General features: G+C 43.5%; 1 protein-coding gene across 1 annotated transcript in view; it reads left to right on the top strand.

Annotated features, from left to right (window-relative positions):
- Positions 1 to 366: 366 nt before the first annotated feature.
- The window catches only part of LOC117569523 (netrin-B), a 70,794-nt gene continuing 59,313 nt past the window's right edge, over positions 367 to 11,847 (top strand). Inside the window, exon 1 of the mRNA XM_034250725.2 lies at positions 367 to 3,182. Within this exon, the coding sequence (XP_034106616.1) occupies positions 1,523 to 3,182 (1,660 nt within the window). The 5' untranslated portion in view covers positions 367 to 1,522. The remainder of the gene's footprint in view (positions 3,183 to 11,847) is intronic.

The following is an 11,847-nucleotide window of genomic DNA, read 5'->3' as shown; positions in this document are numbered from 1 at the left end:
AAAGGTGTGATAACAATGTAAAAACATAAATAAGTACATCACAATGTATATTAATTATATGTATTTTCATAATAATGTGTGATAACAATGCAAATACATAAATTTTGGCTTGCATTTGTTTGTTACATTGCCCACAGTGCAGTTCGTAGAAGTGTTAGCAACACCAACATCGCCGTGCACAAGCACTAAGCCAGTGAGAGCGAGAGGGCGACAAAGAGAGCGCGAGTTACAACCCACAAGCAACGGACGAAAGCAACAGCAGCAACAGCAGCAGTGAGGGCAGCGCAGCAACAGCAACATCAGCCGGCAAGCGACCGGCACGAGATGCTGCGGCTGTTTAGTAACGGACAAACGTTTGCCAGGTGAACAACGAAGCCGACGCAAGCAAAGCAAGCGAGCAACGAACGACCGAACGAACGAATGACAAACGAATCGAGAGTGTCACTGTATGCGTGCATATCTGTGTGTGTTGCTTAGTTAGCTCTTGGTGCTCGTGCTCGTGCTCGCTCGTGTTCGTGTTCGACACTCAGCAGCCCACGCGCGCGTTGTAATTGTGTGCGAGAGTGTATGTGTGTGCCGAACAAAATTTTGTTGGCATTTTTTTTTTTTTGTGTTTTGGGTGTAGCAACATTTGCGACCAGCCTCCGCAACATGCAGTGGTGAAATTGGTCGAGGTCGAAACGAAGCGAAATACACACACATACATATAGAGAGAGACTCAGTCTGTAGCGAACCGAAGCGCAAAAACGAAGAAACTCAACACAATTGGGAAGCAGGCAAAGGCAAAGGCAACATCCGACATACATCACAGTTAGTTGGGCTCGCTTGTCGTCTGTTGTTGTCGCCTCGCCTCGCAGGATACGCGACGTCGACGTCGAGGACGTGAACGTGAATGTGAATGTGAACGGCGTGTGTGAAACAGCGTGAACGCGTAGCGAACAGAACAACGCTGGCCGTTGACCGAGTTGCATCGCCAATCGCATCGGTCTCTCTTACCCCCTGAAAGCGAATCGAATAAACCACAAACCAAATACAATTCAGAGCAAGTGAATAGAACAGAACAGAACAGAAGAGAGTGTGAGAGAGAGAACAAGAAAACCGACCATAAAAAATAAATAAAAAAAAAAAAAAAAAAAAAAAACAAATTGAAATCGGAAATCAAAGCGGCAGCTGTTGCATGTGGCCGCCGTGCCAGACTTAGTGACGCCGCCGCCGCGCGTGTCGCGTGTTTTGCTTTGCTTACTCTGCTCTGCGTGTAGCGTGAGCATCAGCGTGTTTTTTGTTGTTTTTGTTTTTGTGTGCTTGTCCAAATACCGTTTGTCGATTGATCCTCGCGAGTGATAGAGACACAAAGAAACGCAAAACTAGTGAACCAATTTAAATCTACATATATTGAAATTCGAATTGAAATCATTGAAAATAAAAATCAAACAATAATTGATATACAATTGAAATCCTGATTTCAAACCCATTTGAAATCCACTTACATCCCACATTGAAGTCCACTCTCAACTGCTGCAAGATGAGGCTGCCACTGAGCACGCTGCTCGCATCCCTGGCCCTCGTCCTCGCCCTTGCCCTCGTCCTGCCCCAGATCGAAGCCATCAACATCAACGCCAACGATCCGTGCTACTTCGAGGGCAAACCCCGCAAATGCTTGCCCAGTTTTGTGAACGCCGCCTACGGCAATCCCGTCCAGGCCTCGAGCGTCTGCGGCGCTCAGCAGCCGGAACGCTTCTGTGAGCTGCAACGCGATGGCTCGGCGGGCGAGTGTCGCGTCTGCGATAAGCTAGAGCATCGCTATGGCGCCGCCGCTCTCACCGATCTCAACAATCCCAGCAATGTGACCTGCTGGCGCTCGGGCAGCGTCAATGTGCCCCACGATCCGGACAACGCACCGCCGGACAATGTGACGCTCACGTTGTCGCTGGGCAAGAAGTACGAACTGACCTATATTTCGCTGTCCTTCTGCCCCAAGTCACCGCGTCCCGACTCCCTGGCCATCTACAAGAGCTCGGACTTTGGACAGACCTGGCAACCGTTTCAGTTCTACAGCTCGCAGTGCCAGAAGTTCTACGGCCGTGCGGATCGGGCCAAGATTAGCAAATTCAACGAGCAGGAGGCACGTTGCATGAACTCACAGCACGATGGAACCGCGGGCGGCGGCGCCGCCCAGAGATTCGCCTTCAATACACTCGAGGGACGACCGTCGGCCAATGATTTGGATGCCTCGTTGGTGCTGCAGGATTGGGTGACGGCCACCGACATACGTGTGGTCTTCCATCGACTCGAATTGCCACCGCAGCTGCTGCTGAGTCGGGAGCGTGCCAAGGGCAAGGGGAATGCGAATAGCTTCAGTGATGAGATGACCGGTAGCCAGGAGGAGGACGACGATGATGAGGAGCTCGACGGTCATGAGCTGGAGGAGCAGGATGAGTACGATTACAATTTGCATGAAAACGACAGCGCTGGCTACGATCACGAGGAGTACGAGGAGCCCAAGAAGCATCTCGAACTCGACGACGAACTGCATATGGACTATGCCAACGATGGCGAGACGACGACCAGTAAGCGTCAGTCCAAGCATAAGAGCAGCGCCTACGAGAAACACTATCAGGGCAAGCTGCTGGCCAGTACTCCGTCTCCAGCCGCGAGTGTGCCGCTCAAGACATCGCCGGCTAGCAAAACTTCCTCCTTGCAGCAGGCCACCGCGGAGGTTGTCGCTGCCTCAGCTCAGTCGGGTTCGCCAGGTGTCTCCGGTTCCGGTTCCGGCTCCGGTTCCGTCTCTGGTTCAGGCTCCGTCTCCATGCAGCAACTTTTGTCCGTGTCGCAGCATTATGCCGTATCGGACTTTGCCGTCGGCGGACGTTGCAAGTGCAACGGTCACGCCTCCGAGTGTGTGGCCACCACATCGAGCCTGAGCAGCGGCTCCCTTCACGTCGGCGGCGGCGATGCTGACGATGGCCAGGACGATGACATGACCAGCTCGCTGCACACTCACTTCGGACGCAGCAGCAGCAGCAGCAGCGGGAGCTCCGGTTCCCTCCAGCTGAATGCCAAGCTGGCGATGACTTGCGCCTGCAAGCACAACACCGCCGGACCAGAGTGCGAGCGATGCAAACCCTTCTACTTCGATCGACCCTGGGGACGTGCCACCGACAACGATGCCAACGAGTGCAAGAGTGAGTACCCATTGCCCTTGTAGCCCACTATATTACTCTACTACTATGTTATATAGCACATATGCCATTTACCATGTGGCATCTAGACTCAATAAACTTCTAGAAGCGAGGGCAGTTCGAGAACGTTGCAGAATTCCAGAATATCGCTTAGAGCTAAGCAAATATTTTGTGGCATATTGAGTTCTCTTTTATATATTATTATATTCGAAAGTAGTTTTATCAAATACGAATAAGAATATTTTGTTATAACAATCCTAAAGTGAACACTTGATTTCAGAATTTTTTTTTATATTGAATCAATAATGTTTGAGTATGTTATTCCAAAGTATTCAGAACATCAAATTTTAACGATTCTAAAACAAAAACAAGACGTAGGAATCTGTTAAGAATAATTATGAATTTTCTTATAACAAATTCAATAGTGAATACTGAATGAATATTCCGCTAAATACGATTATAAAGTGAAAATTGGATTTAAGAATCTATTCTATAGTACATTGTGTGTTATTCCCAAGTATTTAAGAAAAAAATAAAATAATCATTGAATTCTAATGTAAATAGGTTATTCGAAAGTATTTAGACCCAAAAGAATGTTTTGGTATGAAAATTAAATACATTCCAATATACTAGACTTCATTTTATTAATATCAATATTCAATTACAACAAATATTAGCGAAAAACTCTTGAATCCTTTCACTATATTAATAATTGTGATATAACACACATATACATTTTTTCTTATATATATTGAACTATATCGATTATCCTGATCAAAATCTCAGACAGAGCCTGAACTTCAAAATTAATTTCAGCATTTGTGCTGTAAGAAATTTGAATAATAACATACATATGTTTACAAGCATACTCAAGAATGAATTTCTCTCAATCGAAAATTATGTAATTTTTGAAACCTGTTCAATAATTTCAACTGAATTTCTTACGTGACGAAAGCATGCTAAATTTATTAATGCTGTTACTTATTTTTAATATTTTATTGTAATGCAAATAAGATTAGAGGTGAAGCATCGCTGAAGCGACCCTCGCAGATTCAGATAACTGAGAACATTGCTGGCATAGGAATAAACGGCATTCGGTTGGACAGTTGGACAGTCGGACAGTCGGATGCACTGTGTTGGCCTGCCCCATCGAGTGGCGTTTTCAATTGCGGCCATTGTGTGGCACACTCCTCGATAGTCCAGAGTCGATAGTCGAGGAGTGTCGAGATGGTCGAGATGATGACGATGGTCGCCTGGCTTCGCACTCCTAGAGCGCAATGAACTCGCCAGCCATGCAATGCATCTAGCATTGGATTTCCATCATACCCAATGCCATTTCCACTTCCATTTCCATTGCCATTTCCATTGCCATGGCCAATGCCAACAAAAGCAAAAGCAACAACAACAGCGACGACGACGACGACGACGTCATCGACATTCTTCTCTTTGCATTTTTGGTGTTTTATTCAACACTTGGACGGCGCATTTGAATGCCTCGAGTGAATGGCTGAGTAAATGGTAAATGCGAAATGTTGGGAGTTGGCAAGTGGGAAATGGAAAAGGACGAGAGACAGAGAGAGAGAGAGAGAGAGAGAGAGAGAGAGAGAGAGAGAGAGAGAGAGAGAGAGAGAGTATGGCAATCCAATCGATGGCAGTCGAGAGCAAACTGAGCTGAATCGATCTCTTTACCTTATACCTCCCCCATCTCCATTTGGCATATTTGTTGTCAAAGTCAGCGGGTCATTTATGCAATCATCATCATCTTTGTCTTCGTCTCCAGTCTTCGACTGTGCTGGCAAACACGCCAATTATTTGTGTTCTCTGCTGTCCGCACCTTGCAACTACTTCTTCTACCCTCCCACCTTCACTAGCTGTCACCTCAACTTCGACTCGGAACTCCAACTCCAACTCCAAAGCCAACGCTAACTCCAACTCCAACTCTGTCTCTCCATAGAGAGTCATAAATTACTAACGATTAACTTTTTGTGGGCCGTCGCCCCGTCTAGAATTAATCAAAGAAACAAATGCGCAGCGGGCGAGTCTTCATCCTCATCCTCATCCTCTAGCTCCGTCTCCGTCTCCAACTCCGGGTCAACCCCATAACGGTAACGGGCCCAGCGCAAAACACGGTCGAAGGTCAACGTTAACGTCAACGTTGCCGCAGTCTCAGTCTCAGTCTCAGCCTCAGTCTCAGTCTCGGCTAATTTATGGCTTATGGACAAATCTCCTGGGCAACTTTTTCTGGGGAATGACCTAGAAGCTGTTCGTCTAGGGTGGCAAATGTTTCTACTAGTTTGCACTGCAGATTAGGCCAGAAACTGATTCTCTTGAGAATTGATTTAACATAAAGAGCGCGCTCAGCAATTGTTTCGTGTTTCGTGTTTCGCCTCGACTTTCAATCAATTTCAATTTCAGTTTCAACTTTTATGCCGTTTTTATCCCATCCATCTAGTATCTTCCTTTTTATCTAGCAACAGCATCGCATCTTAGCGTCTTCATCGTCGTCTTCGTCCGCTTCATTCCAAAATTAATTTAACGCATAAGTCGCCGCGCTTTTGTGCTCAGCTTAAGGGCTTTAATTTGAATTAGTTTTAGCGCCTTGAGGAGAAGGCAGAGTGGGGAGGCGGATTTCACAGCCACTTGCCCAGTGAATCCACATCCTCATCCGTATCCTCATCCTCATCCGCGTCCGCATCCGGATCCGTTCTTTCATTTCAAATGCATGGCCATGATGGCATGGGACAACAGCAGCCAAACAACAAGCAACAAAAAAAAAAAAAACAAAAACCAAAATGAATAAAAAAGACGCGAAACGAAACGGAAACAAACAAACTTCAAGCGCCGGGGCCAAAGGCAAGTGATAAAAATATTTATGTTGAGCGAAATTCCAAGCGACGTCTTTCCCCCGTTTCTCCCTCTGTTCTCTCAGTCATCCATTACCCGCTCCCAGTTGCCAGTTGCCAACTGACCAACTGCCTGTGCAAGCTTTTTGCAAGATTTACGCCACACACAAAAAAAAAAAAAAAAAACAGAAAAAAGAGTAAATATTGAAAAAGGAATTGGAAATCCACGGGGGCAGCCGCGACTTGCTTCTCTTTTACCTGAATTCCTCGTCTGGCTTATCTCGAGGCCTACCCCAAAAACAGAAGAAGAAGAGGAAGACGAAGAAGAAGAGGAAGAAGCAGAGCCCAACTCAACCCAAAGCCCCTAAATACGATGCGATGCGACGCGACCCGCTTCCAACTCATTGAGTCGCACATTAATATTTAGATTTGCTTTATTCGCCAGCAATTTGTTTCGATTTCGGCTACGACAACACGGTAACGGTGACCCATTCACTTTAACGGGAATGCTCGCACAGTGGTGCCAAAGTGCGCAAAATTTAATTGATTCTTTATTGGAGTTTATTGTGTTCATCTGTTTGCTAAAATTTGTTGATTTTGTAAGTTGCATCATAAGTTTAATTTTATATTGAGAAATATATCATAGAGTTTAAAAGTATGCGAAAATTTAGAGCACTTAGTGTCAATGCACTTAACTGCAATATGTGTTTTAAGATGAAAAAAATATATACTTGGCTTTTTTTATATTATTTTACATTAGCCAATAAGGTGTTACTGTTAAAAGAACTTTTTAATATCGGCTATGCAGTGTATTTGTAGTAGACGAATAAATAGCATAATTAAACAGCGATTGTGCGTTTAACTGCAACTGTTTATACTATAATGACTTTTAAACTTGCTGTCCTTTTTTCTCTATTATACTCGTATACTTATAAACTGTATTTCAATTTGAAAGTTTTGCTTTGTTAATGATATATGCAATTACCCTAAATGTGCGCATTAATGCAGCTGCAGCTATCCGCATTAAACTATATTTTACGCAGAGTCCTACTGAAAATAATATTCCGTTACTTCTGCTTTAAAGTTTCGTATATTTTCGTTTTAATGAGGTTTGCAATTATATTAAGTGCAGTTGCAATTATCCAGAATGTATTGTATTTATACACTGTGCATTGAAATTGATTCCCTGTGACTTTTGCTTTAAAGTTTCGTATCTTTTCGTTTTAATGAGGTATGGAATTATCTTAAGTGTTCGCTTAACTGCAGTTGCAATTATCCAGAATATATTGTATTTATACACGGTGCATTGAAATTGATTCCCTGTGACTTTTGCTTTAAAGTTTCGTATATTTTCGTTTTAATGAGGTTTGCAATTATCTTAAGTGTGCACTTAACTGCAGTTGCAATTATCCAGAATGTATTGTGTTTATACACGGTGCATTGAAATTGATTCTCTGTGACTTTTGCTTGAAAGTTTCGTATCTTTTCGTTTTAATGAGGTATGCAATTATCTTAAATGTGCACTTAACTGCAGTTGCAATTATCCATAATGTATTGTATTTATACACTGTGCATTGAAATTGATTCTCTGTGACTTTTGCTTTAAAGTTTCGTATCTTTTCGTTTTAATGAGGTATGCAATTATCTTAAATGTGCACTTAACTGCAGTTGCAATTATTTAAATAATACATATTGTATTTATACACGGTGCATTGAAATTGATTCTCTGTGACTTCTGCTTTAAGTTTCGCCCCTGTATTTTTTTTTCAATGAGGTCAATTAGTTTGCACACATTCTTTATACTTTCCTTATATCTGTTGTTGTTGTTGTTGTTATTGTTGTGCTCACCTGGATTTGGCCGCAGCTGAATCACTTCTAGTCCACTGCCTGCCCTCTGAGTGGATGAGTGTGCGAAGGGCTTTGGGGAGTGTGTGTGTGTGTGTGTGTGTGGCAGACACAGCTTGGGGTACGTTTGTCGCAGTGGCTCGCGGGTCTCTTGGCTGCTGTATTTGCTTGGTTTACTTGGTCTCTGGGGCCGAGTGAAGCGCATCTAATGCGCACCATCTGTTAAATTTTCAGTTTCAGTTTGAGTTTGAGTTTGAGTTTTTGGCAGCGGCTGCAATCGCCATCGCAATCGCAATCGCAATGCTGATGAAAATGTGGAAGTGGAAATGGAAATGGAGACTAAATTGAAGTTGGCCAAAGGCTATTGTCTATTGTCTCCGGCCATTGAGAGTTTTATTTCTTTATTACATTTATTTGTGTGTGATTTTCCATGTAACATGCGCATCCATCGGGGGTGGAAGGACTCTGTGAGGGGTGCGGCGGTGGCAGCGGTGGCGGTTTATTTTTTCCCATTTGGTTGCCTGGCTTGTTGTTGGCCTAGACTAATTCGCTGCGTTTACATTGCAATCTCTCGGTTAATCCCGACAGCTGTGCGCATTTTGCTTGCCCACATCGAGCGACCAGGACCAGCGACGAAGGACAACAATAACAATAACAGGAGGAGGACTCTGGCGTCCGCCTGACTTGCAACAAATTGCGCGAACTAACGGCGACCATTGCTCAGGCAACAGACAGCAACAGCAACAGCAACAGAAACTGTTACAATGGCTATCAACTAGCGAGTGGCAGTTAAGTTGTTGCACATATGCAACAAGAATCATTGCGGCTCATATGTCTGCCTGAAGAGGGGGTGGTTATGTAGGGGGAGGGGTGTTGGGAAGGAGGAGGAAGCTCGGTTGGCATCGAGTTGCGAGCGAATCGCTTGGAACAGAAAACAAAATGCAACACTTTATTCCACAACCGCAACAATGTGGTTTTGGGGACGGGGGTGGAGAGGCGACGTTGCAGGCGATAGCGATGTGAAAAAATGTTGCCATGTTTTGCTGGAGAGTTGTGACGGAGGCGGAGGCGGAAGCTGCCACACTTTGTTGTAGTGTGTGTTGTTGGCGGCGCGCCTGAAAGTATGCAAAAAAGTTGCTTATTTAAAAAATAGCAACGCTCGTCGCTAAAAAAAACTATTCAGCAGAGGAGAGAGAAAGAAAAGAGAGCGAGAAATTGAGATTGGGAATGCATAATGAGTGTCCTTTGTGCAGAGAGAGAGAGAGAGAGAGCGGGAGAGCAAGAACGAGAGTACAGGACTCGACTTAATTCAACTCCAGTCTGAACTCGACTCGATGAAGAGACTGTACTTAATTTGCGTTTTGTTGTGTGTGTTTGAGTTTGGGTTTGAGTTTCGAGTTTGGGAATGCTGCTGAGGGAACTGCAAAAGGGATATGATTATGGATGTGATTTGTTTTTGCTATATGGCCAAAGAATGCAAAGAATTCAAGTTGAAAGCACAGCTATGCGATGCCACAAATGCCAACTACAAAAGCCATTTTAATTAAAGACAAACCTCCCGCCTTCTTTCTCAACGAAGCACGATGCGAAAACTGAGCACTGAGAAGTCCAACGGGAGGAGAGTGAGAAATTCAACGTAATGTGAATAAAATTAACTACAATTTATTTGTAAATATTCGTAAACATTATTTAAAGTAATCGCGAACTAAATTTGAATGAACAATTTAAGCAAATGTTTGAAATGAACGATTTTGAAAAATGTATTTCATTTTAATTGAAGTGCTTTGGTTGACAATCTGGTATATTTTGTTCTCTATGGTATATTTTGAATGTGGCTGTATATTAATATACTTAATATAACTTTTCTTATATTTTTGTATTACTTATTTCTTTATATTAATTTGGCATATTCTTAACATTATGTCATAGAACATTAAAGATATTTCTAGAAAGTTACATTTTATAGTATTCCATCCATAAGCCACACCTGCAGCTTAATTGAGAATGTTAAACATAGTATTTTCTTTCTTCAGACTTAAAGAAGAAATTCATCATGTTATTTCTGCGTATTTAACTTTCGTTGTACTGTGATATTAAATATCATTTCATATGTATAGCAGGCATTTCCATGAAACGAAATTCAAATTCAGCAGGTCAATAAAGAACATTTAAAATAAGGTTTTCTTTAAGGAAATGTTGAAGTAGAAATTAAGGATGTTATATTAATATAACATAATAATATATTATGTTATACAATTAGTATCATATCCATAAGAATTCAGGTTTATCTTTAGGATAAGATTTCAAGATAAAAGTTGAAATCGCACACAGATAATGGAATGTATTTAGAGATTGTTTGTTATTCGAAAAATAATCGTGTGGCTAAAAGTGTTCAAAAAAGGAAGTTCTTAATAATAGTTTCCATGTGTTGTTTTCTATCTCTCTCTCTCTCTCTTTTTCTCTATCTCTAGTTTTATGTGGCTTGTAGTTTGCGAGGTTCCCACGCTGCCTTTTGGGCAACATCATTTGATGCAGCGCAGTGGCATAAAAACCACGCAATTTGCTACACTTTTAACACTTGCACGGCTCAATGAAGTGCAACGACACCCAACACTGCCACCTGACACTTTTCCCCCCCTCCCACACGCCATCTCTGTCTCTCTCTTTCGATGTGGCACGGAAAAGCCCAAAGTCAAAGCAAATCGTAAAAACCCCAAAGTGGAAAAGAAGCAAAAAAAGTGAAACAAAAAACCAAAATAAAACTGAAACGGAAACGGAATCTGCAAAAGCTTTGCTGCTGCTGCTGCTGCTCTTGTTGTTGCAAGTTGCTGTTGCAAGTTGTTGTAGTTGTTGTTGTTGTTGTTGTCGGTGCTGCATTGAAGCTAACACAACCGCATGATTTTGCGGTTGCTGCACCGCTCAATACCTGCTCTTAAGCACTTCGGTCTCTCTCAGTGTAATCGAATCTGTGCTTTCATTGCCCCTTCCCCTTCCCCTTCCCCCCTACCACTCAGAGTGTGGTCTGTGCAGCACTTTAGCCCTTTTTGGCCGCCTTTTATTTGCCTGGCTTTTCATTCGCAGTCATCGCTACGCTTTCGCGCGTCCATTGCCAATGGCTACGTGCCGCAGTTTTTAACTGCCTTTTAGCTTGGCAATCTAGCAAGCTGTCCTCCTCCCCCCTTGCTCTTGCTCTTCCTCTTGCCTCTCTAATTCTGTACTCGGCTGACCCAGCTGACCACACGCAATTCAAATGGCTTCAAATAGCAAAGCGCTGTGGCAAAAGCGGCAGCAACAGCTGCCACACTGTGGCGCCCCCCCCTCCCCTCTTTGGACGCCTTAATCCCCGCCAGCAATAGCGTTGCCGTTGGCAGCATAAAGTGTTTTGTTAAAAGAGCCCATCAATTTGTCGCCCATTAAAAATGGGCATGGCAAATTATAAACTAACCAAAATTCCAATTGGAAGTAATTAACACTCTTTTTACATGTGTGCGTGTTCATGTGTTGGGGTCGAGCAACAGACAGGCGACAAATCGCTGCAACTTATTAACAAACAACACACACACATAGACACACACACACACACGTACAGTGGGGAGAAACAGCTAAAGACAGCCAGCAAAAAGGCCATCAAAGCGAGCACACAAATGAGTGACTCCCTTCTCTATCTCCCCCCTTGTTGGGCACCCCGCTGCTTAGAGCGCAGACTGAAGAAGTGTCTGGGCTGAGGGCAGATACAGTAGCTTACACACACGCACACTTGCACATTCACACACACACACACTCGCTCTTTGACTAGAGGCAAAGAGACATAAAATGTTTTAAGCACATTTCGGCTGCTGCTGCCGTTGCTCACCTCAAACACTCATCTATTTTTCTTCATTAACCAACACACACACACACACATACACGTATACACACTCACACACACACGCTCGTATACACACACTTACTAAGGGCACGACAAACGCTTTAATAGTTTT

The sequence above is a fragment of the Drosophila albomicans genome, chromosome X (genome assembly GCF_009650485.2).
Source record: "Drosophila albomicans strain 15112-1751.03 chromosome X, ASM965048v2, whole genome shotgun sequence".
In the NCBI taxonomy this organism is placed as follows: Eukaryota; Metazoa; Arthropoda; class Insecta; order Diptera; family Drosophilidae; genus Drosophila; species Drosophila albomicans.
Note: the sequence above shows the minus strand (reverse complement) of the source record. Positions and strands in the feature narration are given on the sequence as shown.